The sequence below is a fragment of the Megalobrama amblycephala genome, linkage group LG4 (genome assembly GCF_018812025.1).
Source record: "Megalobrama amblycephala isolate DHTTF-2021 linkage group LG4, ASM1881202v1, whole genome shotgun sequence".
Lineage (NCBI taxonomy): Eukaryota > Metazoa > Chordata > Actinopteri > Cypriniformes > Xenocyprididae > Megalobrama > Megalobrama amblycephala.
Genome location: NC_063047.1, coordinates 41485921 through 41511393, shown reverse-complemented (window position 1 = coordinate 41511393; position 25473 = coordinate 41485921). Strand labels below are relative to the sequence as shown.

The 25473-nt window shown below is 37.6% G+C and overlaps 1 protein-coding gene across 1 annotated transcript; it reads right to left on the bottom strand.

Moving 5' to 3' along the window:
- Positions 1 to 1801: 1801 nt before the first annotated feature.
- Positions 1802 to 17918, bottom strand: LOC125267602. The gene is made up of 4 exons (XM_048189393.1): positions 17717 to 17918; positions 15242 to 15440; positions 13728 to 13868; positions 1802 to 3168 (listed from the first exon to the last, which is right to left on the bottom strand). The coding sequence occupies exons 2-4, from the start codon at positions 15318 to 15320 to the stop codon at positions 2969 to 2971; spliced, it is 420 nt and encodes a 139-aa protein (XP_048045350.1). The 5' UTR covers positions 15321 to 15440; positions 17717 to 17918; the 3' UTR covers positions 1802 to 2968.
- Between the last annotated feature and the right edge of the window lie 7555 nt (positions 17919 to 25473).

Below are 25473 nucleotides of genomic sequence, written 5' to 3'. Positions count from 1 at the left end.
TTGGTTTCTTAGGTCATCGCCGATTAGCTTCAGCCAGGTCTTCTTCAGCGCGGTACCATGAGATGACGAGGATTAGTCGGAGGCATTGCATTTGAAAGACCTCCAGCTTGTTAAGTTCTGACTTAAGAACAGTCCAGGTTTCGGATCCATATAACACGATAGGAATGATCAGAGTTCAGTAGAGTCTTATCTTAGTCGCAGTAGTGATGTTGGCCTACTTCCACAAACACCACTTCAATGAGGCAAACACCGCTGTTGCCTGGTCAATTCGAACAATTTCGAAATAACTTAAGTGGTCGAGGCGATCTTCTTTTCTTGGACCAATGATCCTAGATACTTGAAGTCTTGTACTTGCTCAATTTGGGCTCCCTTAAGATGGAGAGATGCTGGTGAGCCATCGGTCATCATAACTTTGGTCTTATCGATGTTGATTTTCTGTCCGCATGGCTCAGCGAAACAAACAACATTGTAAAGGGCATTGGTGGCCTCTACATCCGTATCGGCAAGGATGGCACTGTCGTCGGCGAACATAAGATCAGTCATGTAGCCATCGATGCTATACTGGACTCCCTGCTTGTTCCCAAAGACCTTCCTCATGATCGCAACGATCAATGTATTGAACCAAAGTGGGGAGGCGATGTCACCTTGCCAGACACAGGTACGGATGGAAAACTCCTCAGACACTTCACTGAGAATGCGTAAACGGCTTGTCGAGCCGACATAGAGGTTCTGAAAGAGGTGGATGACTTTGGGAGGGACATGTTCGGTCTCCAGCGCCTTCCAGAGTGCTGGCCAGTGCAAGACATCGAACGCTGATTTGAAGTCAATAAAGACGATGACAATACACTTGGCACAGCGGATTCTCTCCTCCATCAACTGGTGGATAGAAAAGATCTGGTCACAACAGCCTCCGAATGGACGGAATCCAGCTTGCCCCTCATGGCTCAAGTCGTATTGGAATTGGTGACTTGTAACTTTTTCGCATTTTCGCGATTACATTTTCGCTATATGATATCTGTCTGCATGGTTTTCAGGTACTGTTTACAACTCTGCCTTTCAACCACTCAGAACATCTTAGAAACCACAAACAATGACCTGCCAACTGTCCAGAACACTGCTGCATCATAGCAGTGGGTTTTGTATGGGACATGGACCACTGCAACAGACTGGTGAAGCATTTTGCATGTTAAATAGGACAAATACATTTAATCAGTTGTCATTTGCCTTTCATGACTTGATTCCTGCTTTGGCTCATTTGTGGTCTGACATTGACAAATATTGAAGAAAACTGAAACAAATCCACTCAGCACAAAATGGATTATAGAATCTCACCAAATTCTGTGCAATCAATTGCAAAAGTAGTCATTTCAGTGTCAGAGGCATATGACAGCAGAAGTTAAAGACAGGAGAGAGCTGATGTTGCTGCCACAGCTTGTGCTTCAGCGCTCATTAGCTCTGTTACTCAGAGGCAGTGCACAGTTTTAGAGTCTGGAAGGAGCATATACTAGACTGCCTTATTTCATACGCCAGCTCTCAAACCTGTCTCCGCAATCTCTCTCTGCTAATTTCTGGATGAATCATGAGGAGAGTTAAAAGATGAAACACTTCTTCCTCCATTCAGTGAGAGATGGCTCTCAGTGCCTGTGTTTTCTCAAAGGCTGGATTAAACAAATCAAAACAGAGCCATGAGCCTCTGCGGATCTCTTCCCGTTTATTTTCATAAGAGCTTTCACCATAAGACAGGCCATTGCTCTTTTTGTTCTCTGTTCTCTGAATCTGTCGCCTCTTCAAAGGACCCATATGAAGAATCACTGTGCATATATTACAAACATGATTTCTAGCAAAGAATGAATCCCAGTAAAATATTGCTCTAGTCAGGCATGTTTCATGGCTCTAATTACGACGAACACAGTGGACTGAGCACCACAACATATCTGCTGTGTCAGAGATTCTGTCAGGTTGAACATTTATGCCTGTGTCAAGAGACTGTGAAACACTGCCATCTCCTGTAGATCTGAGCTCTCTTTAGACATCATTTAGAGATAAATTGTCACTTCTCAGCCAAGAATTCATATGGATCAGCAATTACACTGTACTGTCATATATGTGTAGGCTATAGCCAGACCTTCTTTTCTGTTTACGGACATGACGTAAATCTTGACGTAAATACAAACCAGTCAGGCTATGAATCAAATTAAGAAAACAACATTTTAATGTATTTGATCAATTATGGAAAGTTTTTTACATTTTTAAACAAAATCATTTGCAGTGCAGTACTATAGATGTCTTATTTGATTATTCCAAATTAAGACAAAAAGTCTAAATTTGGAATAAGCACTTTCTTGATTGTCAAATGTTAGCGCATCATGTTCAAAGTTATGCAATAAACTAAACCTGTGGTTACACCTGCAGGAACTTGACAGGAACTGACATCATACGTCCACTAAAAATCACACTGAGACCAACTGATTAAAAGAAATTGCAAAAAATGTCTGAGAAAAGGTCAACATTTCCATTGCCCACTTGTTTTAAGATTTTGTTTCTAATACAAAGACATTTTACATTTGGGCATCTGTATACAATTTCTGAAGACATGGAAAGCTTCTTCAAAGTAAAATAACATACATGTAAAGGACATGTTATGCTTTAAAATGAATTAAATGGTTACAAATTAAGTTGGTTTGTTGGCCATATAAAAAGTCCTTGTGAGGCTAACATTGAGTTTTTTGTTTTGTTTTGTTTTGTTTTGTTTTTAAGAAATGATCTAATGATCCAAAGACAACTTTAAATTGAAGATCATATGTGATACGTGATGTGAAGAAGGTTACACAGTAATTTGTTTGGTTTATCCACATACTCCATGATCTGTGTTCACAGATTTTAAAATTATGTTTTCAAGGTTCCCTCCTTTATGTATTGAATCCAAGTGTAGCTGCCGTGATTTTGCCGTGAAGTTCAAAGTTCTAAGTTATTTCGTCGACAGTATGACACTTTGAAGCAACAGAGCAAACGTCAATGAGCACATAGGCATCAGTGTGGTTGTCCGCCAGCGGGTGGCGCTGTTGCACAGATCAGAGTCGCAGCAGTGGATGTTGACTCCCGGCAGCTCCTCCGTGTGGCAGTGTCGGGCTGTGGCACAGCCACTGGTCAGCATGACTCCCAGTGCAACTGCAGCAAAACAAAACAGTGTTTTTGAGAAACCCAGCATGTGGGTTACATAGAATCAACTTCAGAGGAATTTAATTTGAAGGCATGATTGTAATGCAGCAGGCTGCAACAGAACTGTGGAGTTGCTAGTTGTAAAACATGGAGGAGATTCAGCATTTTTGAGCTAAGGGTTCATGGGTTAAGAATTTCCTGTGATTTTAGAATGACATTTTGGAATTATGAGTAGAATTAATGTCTGTGGTTAACACTGCATGAAGTGACTTCTGCAACATAAAATACACACAGTCAGACATGAATTATGAAGTAACTGTTAAAAGGATAATTTACTAAGACGTTGCTGGTATAAGAACTATTCAACTACTACAAGTGAATGCACAGTCTGTACACAACTGTATTTCTTTAGCAATTTATTAGTGACTTATATTAAAAAAACAGTGGCTTCAAAATCCATGTGTGTACAGTAGCTTATATTACAGAACAAAACAGGAAAGTAATGTTAACCACAGACATTCTTTTAATCAATAAGGGAATTAGCTTTCTGGCATGGTGTAAAAATTGAGGTCATGACTGAACAGCTCTATGACACATTAAAGGAATCAATAGGTCTACCTGTGAGCTCTACTGTAAATGGAATTTTGCTTGTTTTTACAAGCACAGGTGATTACCATTACCATGACAGTATTGATTACCACAACAACAACAACACCTTTCCAAGTTTTTTGTTTTTTACGAATACACTAGGGTATGCATACCATGTGCATCACGTAAATTTCATGATCAGCATAGTGTGCTGTACACAAACAAACCAATTTTTCTAACTGATTTTTATGTGGGTTTTTTTTTTTTGGTAATAATTAGTGTCCTCAAGGTGGCATTTTTATCAATCAAAACATTTGTAGAGAAATAGCACAGAAACTGTACAAGTATGATTCAGGAGTTCACATGTACAAAATCAGATTAAAGATGCATATTTGGCTTGCTGTTCTCTGCTGCTGTGATAGACCTTTTTGAGCAGTGGTGGTTGCTGCTCCTTTGCAGAATAAGTGGCTAGAGAAATTTTCTGCTTAGATGCTGGATTGGATAAGAATCGACAAATAGCGGGTCAAAGGGTGACAACCTTAGAGTGTCTGAATTGCAGGTAAGATAAGAGGGAATGGGACAGTTGAATGGGATACACTGCAAAAACTGGGACGGCCAGCGTTGAGCGGCTTGGGTCGGGAGGTGAAATGGCCTTTTTTGGCTTTGTTTAATGAAAAAATAAATGGTTTTATTGTCTAATACTAGCATATCTGAAGTTGTAAGATGGGCTTTTTGGTTAAAAATAGAGGTGATTGTGAGTTCTGAGGAGCAGAGATGTCCAACAAAAGCTAAAATGAACATTGCTTCAAGTGTACGGGCAGTGTTGATGGAGTGGTAGCCTAAGCAGAGAATGGAGATACATTTGGTGAGTAAGTCTAAGGTTAAGGGTTGTCTGCAAGCTGGGCAGAAGGGTTGGGTTCTCTGAGGGAGGTCTGAGGATTGCTTATTGCAGGAGAGGGGTTGCCGTAAATGAATGATAATAAGGAGGTGGAGGGGTTGTTTTTGAATTTGCCTCTGGAGCCAGCAATCTGAATTTCTGAATTCAGAATAGCCTTCTGTCTGTGTCATCTTTCATAATTTTTGCTTTTATTCTCGTGCACTGACTCATTCGCTAAGCTGAATAGCCAGTCAGAGTTCTTTCTCATTGATGGCCCAACATTGATCGACCATCAGATTGGTGTGTCAGGCCTTTAGGAATGGCATTATTGTATAGACCGTGAATGACCTTTGTTAATGCAGTGCACCATTGCTTCATTATCGCAGTAGACTAAAATACTGTTGGAGGCCATTCTTTCCCCCACAACAAGGCCATGATGATGAGGGGGTAGAGCTTGAAAAGAGCCGAAGAGGCTGAAGACTTGTATGTTTAGGAGCTGGGAGACCACAGAGACGCAAACCAGCGTCCTTGATAAAACTCCCCGAAGCCGATGGAGGGGGCTGCATCAGTGAACAGCTGGATATCATCGGGGAGAGATAAACGATTGTAGTAAAAGAAATTGAGACCGCTCCATTGTTATAGAAAGGTTATCCACAAATTTAGCTCATCGTGGCATGGATGAGGTAGGGGAGATTTGTTCCTCCAGACCAACCCAGGTGAAAAAGAAATGCAGTAAAGTGCACTTTATTTTAGTACACTTAATACACTTCCATAATGTATTAAAGTGCTATATTTTCTTGCACTTAATATACTAAAAATTCTTCTTTAATATTTCTTAAGATAATCTTAAGAACATCTAAGTATACTCAACTATGCTATTTTGAGACACCATGAAGATGAACTAAAATGTGCTTTTGATATATTATCTATGTATTTAGTTGTACTTGTAGTACACTTGAACCCATCTTGCATACACTTATACTCATCAGGCATAGAAAATACACATGAAGAATCATTTATAATAAATATATACAAAATGTATTTATATGTATTGCCTACAACATTCTAAATACATTTTGTATATATTTCTCATATATTATTCTTATATTTGAAATACATCATGTGTATTTTCTATGACTGATGAGTATATTTAAAAGTGGTAAATAATTTTTTTTTGATAAGTATATTAAAAGCACATTTTAGTTCATATTCATGGTGTCTCAAAATAGCACAGTTGAGTACACTTAGATGTTCTTAAGACTATCTTAAGAAGTACAAAAGAAGAACTTTTTATATATTAAGTACAAAATAAATGCACAAAAATATAGTACATTATGGAAGTGTATTAAGTGTTCTAAAATAAAGTATACTTTACTGCATTGTTTTTTTCACCTGGGACTCCCAAATAATACATAGAGAGATTAAATATTAACTGATTACACATTCATATGCATACAAGATGCCTTCCAAACTACTTAAACCTGTAAGCCTGCCAGTTTTATTTGTATTTTTTTTTTTTTTTTTGCAGTACAAAGCGCAGAATTTATAAAAGATATTGTTGACATACCTGTTGTAAATATGAACTGACACAGACTGTGCAGTGTTGAATTTTTTTATTTTTGATTCCTGTCAAATGTGAAATGAGTGAATCTTTGAAATATCTGTTTTTTAATGAAAATAAATGACAACAAATTTATATATAATTCAAGATTTTCCTGTTTTACTGCAAAAGCAAAGCACACTTTTATGTAACATGCTTACGTATTTTGGGGTAGTGTACTTTTTTATATGAATGCATAATCCAATCACGTGAAATTGGTGCATTTATAGTAGCACAGTGAACAAAGGGCTTACTTATAATTAATTCATTTGTACCGTATTTTGCATGAAAATCCATTAAAATAGAACAATATATATAAAAATCCAATAAAAGTTTATGTAAAGCATTCATAGCACACTTTTACGTAATGCACTTATAAAACACTGTATATTTGGTTTACTTTATCTGACTACACTTAGTACCACAGTTGGGAAATTGCACTGCACAATTCGGAGGTGAAAAAAAGTATACCTGAGTGCATTAAAAAATACTTAAATACAAACAAGTACATTTGTAGTAAATTATTTTGGTGCTAAATAAAAGTGTCAAAGTTTGACATTATAAATACACTAATTCAAAGTATATCTGTACTTCAGTAGTACAAGTATACTAAATCCCACTACTACTTAAAGATTTTTAGCGCATTGAAATAAAGTATACTACCTCAAAAATATGCAGAGGAGTTTTATTAGTGTATTTGTTAAAAGTGTGCTTTGAATGCAAAATTAGTTCAATCTTAGTAGACTTTTATGTAGTAAACCTAAGTTTAAATGACATTGATTTTATCACAAATATATAACTAATGTACTAGTTATAAGTGCAATTTCCCAAGTGTAGTACTTAACTACACTTAGTGCAAATTAGTGCATTTATATTAACATATTGATTTTAAGTGTAGTCAAATAAAGTAAACCAAATATACAGTGTTTTATAAGTACATTACTTAAAGTGTTCTTTGAATATTCGCTTTACATAACATTTTACTGGATTTTAATGTCGTTTAAATTTAGGAATACTGTATAAAAGTGTACTAAGATTGAACTAATTTTACAGCATTCAAAACACACTTTTAAGAAATACTGTAATGAGGCGGGACTCAGGCAGAGATCCATTTGCAAGCTTTATTAAATAAGAGCGTGGTCGTACAAGCATGGTAAAGCAGGGGCAAACAGGAACAGCAAGGGATAGGCAGAATCGTGGTCACAGTACAGGCAGAAGTCGGGACAGGCAGATATCACTCACAGGTCAGGAAACAACACAGTCCAAAGGCAGGCAGCAGAGGGTCGTAAACGAAAGGCAAACAGGATCAGAAACAGGCAGGTAATCAACACAGGGAAACGCTCAGAATTGAACACAAGGTGAAACAAGACCTCGCAAAGTGTGTGAGGGTGTGTGTGGCTTAAATAGTCCAAATAATGTGCTGCAGCAGTATGTGGCAATTGGTGATTGGTGGAGAGAGTGCAGGTGATTGCCAGGGAGGATTGTGGGAAATGTAGTCCGGGAATGACTGGGAACGTGACAAATACACTAATAAAAGTCCTCTGTATTTTGTGGTTATATACTTTATTTCAATGCACTAAAAACTAGTTAAGTGTTAGCGCTAATTACTGCATTTATATTAAGTGTACTTAAGTACCACAATTGGGAAATTGTAGTACATTATACACTTTTAACAAATATACTAATTCAACTCCTCTGTATATTTTTGAGGTAGTATACTTTATTTCAATGTACTAAAAATTTAATTTAAGTATTAGTGCTATTTAGTATACTTTTCCAAGTACTACTGAAGTACAAATATACTTTGAATTAGTGTATTTATAGTGTAAAACTTTGACACTTTTATTTAGCACCAAAATAAAGAATGTACTACAAATGTACTTGCTTGTATTTAAGTATTTTTTTAATGCACTCAAGTATACCTTTTTTCACCTTATACGCATTATGAAATTTAGATGGCCGAGCAGAGAGAGGAGTCCGTGTTTAGAACAGGTCCGGTTAGACATTTGGTGCAATACTGAATTTACTTAAGATGGATACTGACACCATTTTCTTTAAGAGCTGCTGTGCAGCCAAAATTATATACCAGTTATCACTGTAAAGCTGCTTTGACAAAATCTGCATTGTAAAAAGCACTATATAAATAAATGTGACTTGACTTGATATGATCAAGTCTAGTTTATGTAGTAGTGAGTTATGTAGTAGTGAGTTTATGTTAATGCCTAGAAACACGATGGATAAGGCTGGACCCACTGTTTTGTTCTGGGCAATCTGAATCCCCAGGTCTGCAAAAACTTTTTGAACTGTGAGAAGATGGGTGGCTGGAATAGTGTCATGTGGTGAGACATCGCAGAACAAGTGGATGTAGGAGGTATGGGATTGCATAATTATTGGACAAAATCCAGCATATTTCTTCAGGCAGCGTGTCGAAAATTTTGGGCCTGCTTTTGAGCCAAAGGTTAAACGAACTGTGAAATAAAATCTATCAATAAATACCATGAATCTGGATAGATAAACAATAATTTTTAAAAAATGCTGAGGTGATGTCTACTTTGACAAGCCACATTCCGATGTTTTTATTCACTGTTATCACTTGATTTTGTAATAATGAAGAGAATATTCTTCGAGGCTGTTAATGCTCTCTTTACCGGGGTTGACATCATATTTGAGACTGGATAACAGTTAGAAAAATGAACATCAGGGTGGTTAGATAATTCAACAGCAAGATGAGAAGTACTGACAGGAGTAGACAAATAGTTTTTAGGGTCTCTATTATTATTGACAGACTTAAAAACTGGACAAATACAGTGTGCGTGAGCACCGCCACAGTAATTACAGACATGTAAGAAATGGCAATGCTGTGTACTACATTTCACATAACTGAAATTGTTGCATACCTTCCTCCTGGATCAAAAATGAACAATTCTGACCCTAGCGTCGTAATTTGGTGGAAGCATTCAAACCACAGAACATAACTTGTGGATTTGACTCCAGGCATGAGAGGATTAGAGGGTTATTTTGCAGACAGGATGTGGTGATTGACTGATCTACACACCACGCAAGAAATATTATAGCAGCCCAGGAAAACCCTGTTGTGGAGATCGGTGTCCAAAGCACCCCAGTAAGGACACTGATTCCATTGGTAAGGACACATCACACCAGGGTCTGCCCCTGTAGCTGAAAGCCAAGGGTATACAGCAAAATCCCCAATGTTAAATTAATACCCAAAGTGTACATATGAATCCATCTTGCCGGGTGTTAAAAAGTAACACCGAAGCAGTGTTAAAGTTAATGAGATAATTGATTGATGATTGAGTGATGATTGACAATTAGTGGTGACACCTGATGTTAATAAGCAGAATCATTGAAGGAAAGAGAGAAAAAAGGTGTTAATTAATGTTTTATGAATGTTTCATTTCAAGTCACCATGAAAGAGGTCAGCGTTTGCTTTAGTTGGGCTCTTGACTCTTTACCTTTTATTATTAATTGTTCTCTGGCTGCTCCAACTTTGTGTTTGTAAAGCACATTTGTTATGGTCAGAGAGAATAGGATCTGGTCACAATATATTTTGATAATGATATACTCATCAGGTGATGGCCTGATGTCGTTTAGAGTCTAAATCTCTGACTGTGTGCTTGATGTGTAGCTTTAGCATTAATAATCGTAGTCCTGTGATTTTACAGCTTGAGATCCCACAATAGTATGACTTTTTTTTTTTTTTTTTTAAAGAATAATGCATTATGCACTGAAGCTTCAGGGTTTAAACACACATCAAGAATCAGCATCTGATTCTCAAGAACGGTGACGATAAATAAATACAAAATACTGAAAAACAGATCAACTCTGAACATCACAAAACAAGCTACTGTCACAACAAAACAACAGAAAAATAAAAGCAAACATGAACAATCTACGAAAATTACAGGACAATTCAGCTGCATAATTTATTCATGCAGCAATGCATGATGGGAGCCATGGATGAGTTTTGATTGGTGGCTCCCATCATGCACTGCAACATGAAGCACTTTGTTTGATTGTCACCATTGTTGAGGGTCATATGCTGATTCTTGATGTCTGTGTGTGTTTCAAAAAAACCCTTCAGATTATAAAAGCTCTGCTGGATCTCAAGTGGTAACAGAGATTTACTATAAAGAAATAATATAGCATCTATATCACCAGTTAATACTGGATGTCACCAATGAATCTGGCCATTTCACAATGAGAAAACACAACCATTATGACTGTGCGTCCCAAAGCACTGTAAACCTAAATTGACCAACTTTGGCTCACAGCACTTTTGGGAAACACAGCTCAGATCATAACAAATGTGCTCTACAAACACAAAGTTGGAGCAGCCAGAAATAAATTAATGTTAATAAACAGTAGAGTCAAGAGCCCAACTAAAGGAAATGCTTTTCACCATCATGATGACTTCAAACTAAACTTTCATTAAAACATTAACATCTAAACATCTGTTAATTCTCAATAAGAACTTTCGTTGATGTATGACAGAAATAAAATCAAACTGGTTAATAATAAGTGTAATAATGTTTAATGGCTGGAAGTCAGTTGTAGTTGCTCTCTCTCTTTTCCTCTTGTTGTTTCTTCAATGATTCTGCTTATTAACATCAGATGTCTCCACTAATTGTCAATCATCACTCATTTTTAACACCCGGCAAGATGGACTCATATGTACACTTTGGGTGTTAATTTAACACTGTGGATTTTGTTGTGTAGAAGAGGATTAGAAATAATGGGAGGAAAAGGCAATGTCTGAGTGGTTGATGCGGGGTAGACATTGTGGAAGGTAGGGACTGGGTCAGATGGTGTGGTAGATCCGTGGTATGGGTCTGAGTAGGTAGGAGAGGGAAGTGGAAGCTGGGACCTGTCTTACTTAGGATGTGCTGCTATGACCTGACACTGGAGAAAGGCCCACTCCCCTGCAGGAGGAGGGTGGAGTTGCCCCAGAACATAAGCATGGGGCCTGACGGACCATACTCACTCGACTGGAAGTTCAGATGGCTTTGGAAGAAGGGTTAACAGACTGCAGTACAGGTTCTATAGTTAAGCTTTATTTTATATGTGAAATTTGTCTCAGCACTTTTACTGTCCATTTCTCAACGGCAGGGATGGCTGGAGGGGCCAGAGTAGAAGAAGAAGTGGAGGAAGATGGCGGGGTCAATGGTGGGCCTCTGCATCTTGATGTACAGAGACCCTTTTGTGTGGCCTGATACCCTGCAATGATGACAGACTTGGCGGTGGTGTTAGGCAGAGGAAACTCGCTCCTTGGGCCAGCGGATTGCAGCAGAGATTCCTCAGAGATGAACGATTCTTCATTGGATGGGAAAAGCTTGATTTGGGACATGATGAATCCTTAGGGCAAGGCCAAATGCCCGAAAAACAAGGGAGGGTGGTGAGAGACTTCCGTTCATAGGCTTCCTCTTGTACTGATTGGCAAGATTACCTGAATATGCTCCTCTTGTGTTAAGCCCCTGTGTTCGGTCACACTATCAAAAGAAATATACTTATATATATATATATATATATATATATATATATATATATATATATAGAATAAAAAAGAATAAAAAAAAAAAAAATCTGTTTGCCTACATTACGTGCTAACTATGCAGATGATTAAATTTACGTCATGTGCATTGTAACACTAACTTTTATAATTTATTTTTGGGCTGAAATGTTGCAGGGATATGTAACAAGCAGAGTATTTATCATTATGTACTTAAACATTTAAAAAACAAATGTCAGAAAGATATCAGTTCTGCTGTTGTTCATAAATACTAGTAATGACATTGTACAATGAGGACTTATTCACCGGAAATATCATCCATGTCCTAATGTGTAGCAAGCCAGGGTCCTAGCAGTGCCTGAATTCATGAGCATGATATACTGATTCATGACCCACAATGTACATGTTAACATGAGACTAGTTCCATAAAAAATTACTTGTCTGAGCAGTGTTTCCCAAAAGCATCGTAAGCCTAAATTGATCGTAGCTCCATTGCCACCAATGGAGCTACGATCAACTTAGGCTCACAATGCTTTTGGGAAATGCTGCCCTGAGCTTTTTTTATATCTACTAGCAATTCCTGCCAAATTCACATGATACAGTCAAGGATACCAAGGGACTGTTTACAAAGAAACAAATCTACCCACAGGAGTTATGTCAGTAACGCATAACCATAAGTTAATCCACCTACGGTAGTCTCACTGCTCAAAGGATAATTCAGACTGCTTCATAGTGAGGAATCAGTATAGGTGTTGCAACAAAAACACAAGCACACTCTACAAAGACTACCATTGTAAGAGCATTTTTATCACTGAGTGAAGAGTCATAATTATTGTCAGTCACGATCAACAACGTGTCATAGAAACTGTTAGAGTCTAACTTATTTTGAAGCCAGAGCATACCTTCAACTAAAGGAAGATCCGGCCATACACTACAGTAAAACAAACGGCATGAGCAATTGCTCAGGGCTGAGTCATGTGACAGGTCTGTGAGGCATGCTTAGCCGTGGAGGGAGGCAGAGCAGGCTCAACTTGTGAAAGTGGATAACTCTGGAGGATTACAGCTGGCCGATGATCCAACACAGAGAGAGAGAGAAATCCCTGATGATCGCTGTCTAAATGCTCTTATCAGCCTTATCAATTTGACTGTGCAGGCCTGTCACCTATCTGGAGGACTGTCTGGCTGTGTTCTGTCATTGCCATTTGGGTCATAAATGCGGTCAGGTTTTCAGGTTACAAAGAATTTTGCTCATGCAGTGATATCTGAAAGTTGTGCTGGAAGCATCACTCTTAAAAATAAAGGCTCCAAAATGCGTTTTCACAGCAATGCTATAGAAAAAGCATTTTCAGTTCCCCAAAGAAATAACCTTTTCATTTCCTAAAAAGAACCATTTTTTCCTTAGTGTGAAGAATATTTTAATGATCTTAAGAAGAAAGAACCTTTTGAACTGGGTTCTATAGATGCTAAAGGTTCTTATGCCGAATAAAGAACCAAGAGTGTGTAAAAATTCACAGACAGTCTATGAACTCAATGTATTACATACATTCAAAACCCATGTAGGTTTTTTTGGTTGATTAGGAGACAAAGGTGTTGGAAGTACAGGTTAAAGCAGGTTAATTAGATGGGGGGCAGGGAACACTGTGATCACTAACTTCAGTTGGTCTTTTCTGAGGAGCGATCATCCGCCTCTAATGCTCCTTACGCTGCCAAAGTGTGATGACAATTACACGCTGGGAGTCTCACAGGGAGGATTAAGGTGTCGCTGCTGGAGTTCTGTTTCTCAGGATTTTAGAAATCCTCACCATGAATTTAACGAACCAAATTGTCAACAAAAAACAATCATCATGATGCATTATTCTCCACAGTGATGCTCATGTAATGATTGCCTCAGCCATAGGAAGCCAGGCAGTCATTTCTGATTGTTGATAAACTAGTGGTTGCTGGTGGGTGGTTGTAGTCGAGGGCGATATTCTTACCACTTTCGGTCCTGATGCAGAAGCGATGCTTAAAGCCCTTGTGGGAGTGGGAGCAGGTGATGACTTCGGGGCTAGAGCAGCCTACATCCACATACCTCTGGTTATGCACAATGTTACAGGCATAACACTGCAGCCCATCAACTATAAAGCAGAAAGCAGATATTTGTTTTTATCTGAGCTATGGAGAATACTAATAAATCAAAACAAAAGCAGCCTACTGTATTCCACAATAAGTCAAATTCAAAGTAAATGTACAGCAATATCTTCGTTCACCATCAGTTTCTCAATGATTTCGCCCCCACTGCGGCATCAGATCAAACAGGGATGAGGTTATAGCGACTGAGATTGAATTTAGCCCTGAGGTTTTAAGTCACTCAGCCATGTGCTTAGAACCCTGCTGTTGATACACATGGGTTTAGCTGCACAGTGCTTCTGGCTACACTATGACAGGTGGTTGTTAGGCTAATGTACTGCTCCTCTTTGATAACGTAATGCGGGAAGGGCAGTACATTACATATTATTAATGAAACGCTTCGAAAAAAAGTAAATCATTTACATCAACAAGGAAAAGCATTCGCTTGAATGCATTATTGATGCAATTGTGTCCCCCTAATCTTTTGAATGATTTGCAGTGACATGCAATCTGCATCTGACATTGTGCTTTGAAACTATCCAGAAGAAATCTGCATAATGTGTGCAGTTTCTGACAGGTAATTGGCTTTTTCTTGTGTATGGTAATTTATGATTTCTGGTAATGTGATCTCCATGTCCTTTTCAAAAGGCAAAGTTCATCTGGTGGCGGTGGCTCACTTTATATAACCCCCTCAGTGGAATCTGTTCAGACAGAAATGTTGTATTTGCATGTAAGATTAGATCTAAATGAGGCTAGTGAGCTTTAGGAGGCAACACTGCAAGCAAACAAAGATATCTGAATTCATTACTGTCGTATATCTCAGATACATTTGGCATGAAGAATTATATTGTAATATAAGTGTTATTAGTTTCAAATACAAAATGTGTGTTAATTTGATTTTTGTGTTAAGAGTAATGCAATGAACACAAAGGAAATTTTTCTGAATGTTACATGGAGGTCACCAAGCAAGTTTATTGAGGTGGATTGTTCAAAAAACAAGGGCATCCAAATAACACAAGCATAGTATACACACAATTTGAGTTTAAATAAACAAGTACAGAAAAATACTGTTCAAAAACTACAAAAAAACTGTCTTGTTTTCCAGTACAAAATATCCAAATATCCTGATAACAGGATACATTTACTTAAAAAGCAGAATTTAATGAAATATTGCGTGAATTAAGCTTATTTTTCTTACCCAATAGTTTTTTTTCTTGCACAAACCTAACAAAAATTGTAAAATGAATGACAAAACAATTAATAGAGGAAGAAAAATAAAGAATAAGTAAAGAAATAAATATACAAATATATATTTATATATTTATATATTAGTTGTTGTTTTTTTTCAATGTGACTGACACAAACATACACATACACCTACCTTGTGACATGAAAAGTGTCAGCCATGCCAACAAATAATACAATCCATATCCGTGCAGCTGGCGTGTATGGAGAGTCATTGGTGCAGCTGGAGGAAAAGTCACTCAGGCTGGTAGTGAGATGAATCCTCCTGGGAGTAGTGCTCTCTGCCTCTTTCAGCATGAGCCACCACTCTCAAACAAAAAACACTCACACAGATACTCCAAAGGAAAAGGGGAGGGGCGTGATATCAAAAAGGAAAAAAGAAGAATGAATAATGAGCCATTAAGAATAGACTGCATATGTTTCATCAAAATAAAGAGCAGTCATTTGTCCCTTGTTTCTCCTATCCTTCTTAAACCCTAGAGAGAGAATCTTCAGTCCCTGCCAGAAGCACAGTCTGCCTGAGACCCCTTTGCTGGATCAGTGGTAATTTGCTCATTGATAATCCCAAAGCCCTAGATAAACACTTTCACGCCCAGTTTCTCGCTGTGACAGAAGAGTCAGTCTTGATGCTCTTATGTGTGTGGTATTAGTGTGTCTGAGTCCTCAGGCCATATTCCGTTTAATGAAAATTTGAGAAGCAAATCCACACTCGGGAAGTGATGGTTAATGAAGGAGTGGGTGGGTTTTGAAACAAACAGACACAAATCAAAAGAGCTTGCTGTGCTTTGAAGGGTACAATCAGTTTCAGAAGTGATTAGATGGGGCCCTGAAACACGTTCATATACTGTATACAGTCATTAACGTTAGATGTCTCTCTCTCTTCTTCTGCTACTCTTCCTATCTAGTTCTTTTAATAGAGTTTCTCTTCATGATACTGTCATGATCAAGGGAGTAGAGGTGTCTGGCATGTGTAGCGGGTCTAATTAGGGAAGTGGTAAGGATGCCATAAATATTCATGTGAATTAACACATTACATTTAAAGGAAGTGTATGCACATTTTATCCATTTACTTGTTTTCCAAACCACAATCACATAGTAAAACTAGACTTTTACATGTTCTAAAGAAAACGTGACTGCTATTTGCATGTGCGAAACTCCCTGCCACAGTTCTAGGCTGGTTGCTAGGGTGTTGCTGTATGGTTGCTAGGGTTTCTTAGGTGGTTTTCAGGGCATTGCAAGGTCATTGCTAGAGTGTTCTGAATGGTTGCTACAGTAGGTGGTTACTTACTGGCCCAACTCAAGAAGCCCAGCCCAAAATCTTTAAAGGGTTAGTTCACCCAAAAATTTAAATTCTGTCATTTATTACTCACCCTCATGCCGTTCCACACCCGTAAGACCTTTGTTAATCTTCAGAACGCAAATTAAGATATTTTTGTTGAAATCCGATGAGGCCTGCATAGGAAGCAAAGACATTTCCTCTCTCAAGATCCATAAAGGTACTAAAAACATATTTAAATCAGTTCATGTGAATACAGTGGTTCAATATTAATATTATAAAGCGACTACAATATTTTTGGTGCGCCAAAAAAAAAAAAAAAAACGACTTATATAGTGATTGCCGATTTCAAGACACTGCTTCAGGAAGCTTCAGAGCGTTATGAATCAGCGTGTCGAATCAGCAGTTCCGAGCGCCAAAGTCACGTGATTTCAGCAGTTTGGCAGTTTGACACGTGATCCGAATCATGAATCAGGATTTCAGCAAAAATATCTTAATTTGTGTTCCGAAGATTAACGAAGGACGGGTGTGGAACGGCATGAGGGTGAGTAATAAATTACATTATTTTCATTTTTGGGTGAACTAACCCTTTAAGACTTTCTTGTCTCTGTCCGACAGTTAAAATCTATATACTTTTAAAAGATAAAGTAAACCTCTCCTTAACAATTCATTTTATATCATTTCTGATTTCTTAATTTCCAGGCTTAAAATAGATTGTGAATCTCAAATTTTCAGTGTGGTCTCAGACAATTAGACCCTGCTGTAAATAGAATGGAAATACTGTAGTCTTTCATAGAGTTGTTTTTTGATGTTAATTATATGGCAGCAGCTACAGTACGTGCAAATAGCAACAAAAAGTATTTTTTCGTCACTGCAACTCAATTTCTGCACACTAACGAATGCTTTCATCATAACTAGCAGTGCAAACACGATGTAAAAAAGAGATTCGTTGAATATAACGGGAGTTTTAGTGAGAGTCCAGAACACAGTCACCGATAAACTCTGTTTGGAGTCAGCAACACCATCGACCCAGCCATCAGTACCAGATCCGCCCACTCACTCACAGTCCCCAGAATACTGATCATCTGCACCTGTTCACCATCATCAGTGCACCCTTTATAAACCACCACTCCCTTCACCTCAGTGTCTGGTTTCATCACTTGACAAACAGACTCATCTGTACTCACCTGATTACACAGATTATTTTCATCCTACTAGAAACAATGTGAACTGGTTTGAGTCACATAGACAAAGAACATCTGACTGTACATGAATAATTACATATCACAAATCACTGGTCACAGATCAGGCATTATAATTAACATAATTACTTACATGTTGTTGCATTACTGTCGAGTCCACATCATAAAAGTCTGTTTGCAAAGCCTGCGCCGAAAGTGACTGATTTACCAAAAAATCCACAGTGAAATGTACCGAATACAAATAAATACTGCTCAGCTGAGACATTCACATTGTTGAAAATAAATAACCATATTCCTAGCTTTAGGATCCTTTGAAAGGTCATGTTATTTTTAGTCCTGTATCCTGATCCTTTTCTTTCCTTGTCATCTCACTAACACACCAGTAGGTGGGACTAACCTTGCAATGCAGAAGTAGGCGTTGATTTTCTTCTGCAGAGGCGGACTTTTACCTATCTAGGCACATTCCACATCGAGTCCTTATCTGGGCTTGGTTACAATGAAAGCTGTTTTTGGACTAACAAGGAAGTTTTCTGTTCTGAAATTTACAGGATATTCTTATAGTATGATGACCTCTTACATGTCAAAAGCTCAAAGAAAATTTGATTTCTCAGTTCATGACCCCTTTATATATTAACAACATATTCAGTGTATATGATTATATTAAAATCATAAATGGATGCTGCTTTATTGAAACATTACTTGTCCCTGTCCCTAAAGCCCTTCCCTGTATCTACCATGACCCTAGTTAAACACTTTATTCCGACTATTAAATATCCATTAGGCACTTTATTTCCACTTTTTGAACATTTTCTTAATTTTTATTATATAATTATGCCTCACAAAGCTGATATGCGATAAGAAAAGGGAGAACAATGATTTTGGAAAAATGCAGATTTGAACTCGGGTTGGTCACGTCAAAAGCTAGCACCATCCGCCTGTTATCAGCAGGATTGCTCTTCTGCCTGCAGCACAAGGATGAAGTGTAAAGAAAGAGTGGTATTTGCCCATGCAAATGGTGTTCTGATTGGTTTCTGATTTTTTTTTTTTCTTTTGCCAGTTTTACTGTCCTGCCAGTCAAAAACCATTAATTCAATTACTTGTAAAAGTTAAAGAAACCTCTTCTTAACAAGACATACAATTGATCTATCATTCCTGCATGTAGCACAAGCAGTGTTGGATGAGTTACCATCATTGTCACAAATTTGATCATTTTATTAGTGATCCAGAAAATTTTGTAAATGTCGTAAAGAATCCCACATTTTCAATGTATAATACATAAAGTAGAATGGAAATATTATTTTATAGAGTTTTAATGTTAATTGTATTCTTAAATTATTTAAAAACAAAAATGGAAAAACTAAAACTTTAGTGAGATCTTAGTAAAGCGCATTTGTAAGAAAGCACTCTTTCCTTCTTGCAGCACAAAGATGAAGTATAAAGAAAGTGTAAGTGGAGACTGAAAAAGGTCTACGTCTTCACTCCTACTCTATTTGGCAAGATCCAGAAGTGCAGAGATTAACCCTGCAGATGAGGAACAGCTTCCCAAGTAGCTTCTGGCTTAGCTCTGGGTTAGTACACATAATTGCTCATAATAGCTCTGCATGAGTCTGTTGTTATTTAGGACAGCAAAAGAGTGAGCGACAAGCGTGTGGTGCAGGATTCTGAATCCTTCATGCTGTGCAGGCACAAAGACAAAGACAGCTGAGGCATCAGTCCAGCAATATTACAAAAATCATGAGAACACAAAAGCATGAAATTTTCATCTCGCTCCGACGATCCAAAAGACAAGCCTTCTGCTATACCTCATGTCTTTCAGGAGGTGATGAGAGATTCACTGTTTACTACTTGGGCTATTCATCAGGTGTGTGATGGGCTCATAGTGACATTAAGCAATAATCCCCTTTAGAAATGCGCCTGCATGAGAAGAATATATGGTTTCCAAAGACTATCCGATTACTGTAATTTCATTTAAGCTTGATGGTCTCACATTAGGCTGTGGCAGGAATTCAACTGAGCTTATGCATATTTGTTCTCAAATCAGGCGGCATTGTTGGAGTGAAGGTTTCATTTCTTTGCTTATTCAGAACTCGACTATAAATAAAAAATAACATTAATCAAACATTTTAGCATTTTTCATCTTTCTAAAGATGAAATATAGCACATTGTATATACTACGCACTTCTCAGGAAAAAGCTGGTTACTGTCACAATGATGAAGCCTAAGACAGTATATTCTGGCTCTTAAAACAAAGACTGCTGCAGGGCAAATCTACGGCTGAACTCTAGTGACTCAGCCTGCAGTCCATCCCTGCATGTTCACTTTCATACAGATCAAAATAAACTGGAGACAACTCACAGCTACTCACTCTGAACATCAACTCAGGAGTTCAGCACTTTGACTTGTGTTCTATCCACAGGAGCTGCTATCACAGATTTCCAAGGTTGTGATTTCAAGTCTAATAAGTTTGTCAATTCAAGTCAAGCTTAATGTCCCCAAAACACTTTATTAAAGTAAAGATTAGGAATACGCTGGAGATCGTAGGTGTAAATATACTATGTGGTAAATAAAGAAATATGAAGGAACTAAGGTCTTAAGGACTAATTAACATAACATGAAACAAGTGCGTAACTCAAATCAGAAACCATGGCAACTAGCAATGAATGAGAACTCAGGCAAACAGGAAAAGGGAAAATAGTGAAAATGAAACCAAAACAGAACAAGTCCATTACACAAACACTAGAAAATAGTTTTCTGCAATTTAAATAAAGCCTAAATGAAATAAAATATATTAATAAATAGATTAGCAACAAACTGAAATGTGTTGAACTACTAAAATGACTAAAAATAAAATAAAATAAAGCTAAATAGAAATATTTTTGAATAAAAATTGCAAAAGCACATGACTAAATGACACAGTGACTAAAACTGAAACTAAAATACAGCGGGTAAAATACGTATTAAATATGTTAACTTTTTTTTTATTATACAAAGTTCCAGTGTAGTAATTTACATAAAATTCTGACAAGACGTTGGTATTAGCTCAAGAAATCAAAACAAATAAGGAAATCATAATACTACAATCCATTAAAAAGTTATGTGTAATAAAGTGAAATGACACAGGAAAAAAGTATTGAACACACTAACCGAATTTGTATTTAATAGTTGGTGGAGAAGTCTTTTTTGCAATGACAACATCAATGCACATCCAGTAAACTTTAAATCTTGAATATTCTGGGGGTCTCTCTTGTGAATTTTGATCTTCAGTTCCTTCCACAAATGCTCTGTTGGGTTTAGGTCTGGTGATTTACTGGGACATTCTAACAACTTTATTTTCTTCTTCTGGAACCAATTCAAAGTCTCCTTTGCTTTGTTTTGGATTGTTGTCCTGGTGGAAGGTCCACCAAAGTCTCATCTTCATCATCCTGGTGGAAGGCAACAAATTCATTAAAAAAATTCCATGGTACATGGTACAAAGTACATGGCTCCATTCATCTTCCCTTCAATAATATTGATTCTGCCAGTACCATAAGAAGAGAAACAGCCCCATACCATGATGTTCCCACCTCAAAAACATCACTGTTGGTATGGTATTTTTATCATCATATGCAAAGACATTTCTTTCTGTGGTGAGTGTGCATGGAGGCTGTGGCGGTGGAGTGCATTTCTTATTGTTTTCTGTGATAGAAAACAATAAGAAATGTGACAACTCTACCTGCTGCCTCCAAGTCATTCTTTCCGAGTGGTCCTTGGTTCTTGGGCTACACTTCTGACTAACCTTCTGACTCCCTGAAGAGAAATCTTGTGAGGAGCTCCTTTGCATGGCCAGTTGATGTTTCTTTCAGTCGTGGAAAATGGCCCCAATGGTGCTTACAGGAACATTTAAGAGTTGGAAAATCCTTCTGTAACTAGTATCGTTGTTATGTATAGCATAAATCTTGTTGTGAAAGTCTTGGGAGTGGTCTTTGCCTCTACCCATCATGAGATGTCCAATACTTGCATTCAGATGTGGGTAAGCCTTTTTCTAACCTAACAACATGCACTAATCCAACTGATTCTAATTTGTGCAGGTAGCAGGTAGAACTACTTAGTGAAATCTGTTGCTTTCTTGACTTGTTCTGCCTTAGTGTACTGCTTTTTCTTAGTGTGTTCAATACTTTTTTCCTGTGTCATTTCACTTTATTATACATAACTTTTTATATGGATTCTAGTATTATGATTCCCTTATTTGTATTGATTTCTTGAGCTAATATGTCTGGTCAAAATTTTATGTGAATTACTGCATTGGAATTTTGTATAATAATAAAAAAAAAGTTAATGCGACAGCAGCATTATGTCAAGTAATGCATATAAGAGAATAAAAACAGCCTGATGTGCGACCACCACAGCAGGTGCTTTTAATTCTTAAACATAATAATGTCCTTTCAGAAAATGAACCAACTAAACAATTTGTGGCTGTGTGGGTATAATCTGATTTGAGAAACCATTTCATTGGTGCTCTTGAAGAGTCAAAAGCTTACAGTAATCCGTAAAGTGCAAACAAGTCTTAAAGTAAGTGCCGATAAGCAGCTAAAGGATATCTTAAGCACAGACAGCATGCTGTCAAAACAGTCACTGAGGGTGTCACGCTGTGTATTGCCATTAAATGTCCACTAGAGAGCAGAGTGGGTTACTCATCAAATCACAGAATACACTTATATTGCGGGAGAGGTTGTAAAACAAACCTTAATTCTCAGTGGTTTGTATGTTGATTTCAGTAACATGGCTAATGGTTTGACATTAAAAAAATGTCTTTCCTTGACACTGCTTGAGCTTCTGATTCTACACTTGCTGTCCTTTTGTCATTTTTGGTGTCCTTTTGTTTATTTAATAACAACATAACAGCAGTCTGCAAGCCTCTTAACAGCAGCAGTATATTTGTTATATAATAAATATTTTCTCTTCTTGCACAAGTTACATTCAGGGCCCACTGCTAAATGTACAGTACTGTAAATTTACAGTGCCAATCACAGAGAAAATCTTCTCTCCCTCAGCTCTCCTTATAAATTATTTGACTCACAATTTAGTCTGGAGAATATGTTCTTACGGTCATGTGAAAAAGTTAGGACACCCTATTGAATTCCATGGTCTTCCGTATCAGGAAATAGCCTAATAAAAAATCATCTGGTCCTTGGCAAGTCTTAAAATTAGGAAAATAAAACCTCAGATGAACAACAACACATGACATATCAGATATCACACCGTGCAAATATTTATTTAACAAAAATAAAGCCAAAATGGAAAGCCATGGGTGACAAACTAAGGACACCCTATATTCAATTCTTATAGATCCACTTTTAGCAGCAATAACTTTTCTGAATTACTTTATCAGTCTCTCGCATCAGTCTAGAGGAATTTTAGCATTCTTCTTTACAATGTTACTCCAGTTTATTGAGGTTTGTGTCTATACACAGCTCTCGCCACAACTTTTCAGTCAAGATGAGGTCTGAACTTGACTGGCCCATTGCAACACCTTGATTCTTTTCTTTTTCAGCCATTATATTGTAGATTTGCTGGTGATCTTCAGATCATTGTCCAGTTGCATGATCCAATTTTGACCAAGCATTAGCTGACGGACAGATGGCCTAACACCTGACTCTAGAATAATTTGGTATTAAAAGGAGTTCATGGTCAACTCCCAGGGCCCAAAATCATCAGCCCTATACCCGCATGCTTGACTTTTGGTATGAGGTGTTTGTTCTGATATGCTGTGTTTAATTTTCACCAAAATTGGCGCTGTGCATTATAGCCAAACATCTCCACTTTGGTCTTGTCTGTCCAAAGGACTTTGTTCCAGAAGTCTTGTGGTTTGTTTAGATGCAACTTTGCAAACTTAAGCCAGGCTGTCATGTTTTTGTTTTTTGTTTTTTTAGATACAAGAGGCTTTCTCCTGGCAACCCTTCCAAACATGTCATATTTGACCCCTCTTTTTCTAATTGTACTGTCTTGAACTTTATTATTTAACATGTTAACTGAGGCCTGTAGAGTCTGAGGTGTCGCTCTTGGGTTGTCTGCAGTTCCTCTGAGCATTACATGGTCTGATCTTGGGGTGAATTTGCTGGGACGCCCACTCCTGGGAAGATTGGTGTCTGTTTTGAATGTCTTCCACTTGTGGACAATCTTCCTCACTGCAGAATTATGAACTTCAAATTGTTTGGAAATGGCTGTATAACCCTTCCCAGATTGATGGCAGCAACATTTGCTTCTCTAAGACCATTGCCGATGATGTCTTCCCTCCTTGGTTATTGTGTTAACACACACCTGAAGGCTCCAGTCCAGCAAGCTGCCAGAACTGCAGAGGTGATAACACTTGCTGATGATTAATCAAAGGCATTTGATTAGCAGCGCCTGACTGCTATTTACCCTCTTAATTCCTAAGAAAACAATGGGTACTTAGTTTTTGTCACCCATGGCTTTTCCATTTTGGCTTAGTTTTTGTTAAATGAATAATGACACCTATGTCATGTGTTGTTGTTCATCTGAAGTTGCCTTTTTTTTTTTTTTATTATTTTAAGACCTGCCAAGGACCAGATACATTTTTATTATATCCTGATATGGAAAACCATGGAATTCAATAGGGTGTCCTAGTGCACTTCACTATGTTGACCAGCAGATGGGCAGTGTCCTCTATAAAGATATTATGACACACAGAAGAAAGTATGAAATTGCAACAAAGCTTTATTCCAAGAACTATTCATCAAGCCGCAAACCTCTTACAATATTTTCCCCCCTTGTGTTGCCTATGTAAAAGGTGAAGAGGTAATAATTTCAGAGATGCCTTTCCAAACTTGTGTCATTAGTGTCATCAAGTTAACCTAATGTGTTCTGTACATAGATTGAACTTAACTAGTCAACTAGTTACAGGTCTAAGCAGATGAAAACATACCTTTTTTTTTCTAATTCTTACTAACTACTATTTAAATGGCCACATATATGTATGCTTCGACTAAGCATACATACTAAATTAATCAAGTGCCAGAGCTTATGTGTATTTCCCAAAGCCTCAGTTCTGTACCTGATCATTTTTACTATGCTTAAACATTTTTTTTAGCCCAAAGAATTTCCAGTTACATACTGTAGATATTTTAGCTATGATTCCAAAACTGATAGAACCGATGTTAAATAAGGACAAGCACTATCAAAACATAGCTATTGGTATGTCCAAAATCACATGCTGACTGAGGTCCTGTCCCAAATGGCACACATCATTTCGAACTTGTGTGTGAGTGTCCATAAGTCCACAAAGCCGCAGTGTTTCCCATTTGCCATTTTAGGTTTCAGAAGGGTGTTCACAAGCTCACTGAGTAGGACCTACATTTGATTATAATAATGAATTTCGTATCTTTATGTTAAAAGTATGCTTCATATAGTATGAATGTGTAATATGAATAAAATCTGGATGTACTACAGTAACATCCACCATGTTGGCTTTGTCATGTGACCTACTGTACAGCATCAGTTGGTTGCTTCACTGCCATTTACAACTCCTCTACAGTCGTCTCATGAGATAGTAGAGTGTGCATTGGATGCCGCTTCAGAATTTAGAAGTAGTACGCCATCTTGGTACTTTTCACCTACTGTTTTATGAATACTGTGAGTTCTGACAAACTCATTTCACATGCTATTTTTCACCATATAGTATGGAAACTAGGCATATTCAGAAGCAGGATACTGTATGTTTGTTTGAGTGTTCTGTCCAGCCTGGCACAACAACACTGGCTTAAACAATGGCATGAGTTTTGGGCCGGTCTAACTCTTTGTCTGATCAGTGGCAGGAGACTGGGAGTGTTCGGGAAACCTGCTTGAAAACAGCAATTATTTTCACATACTTGATGCTGTTGAGTCTGCAGTTTA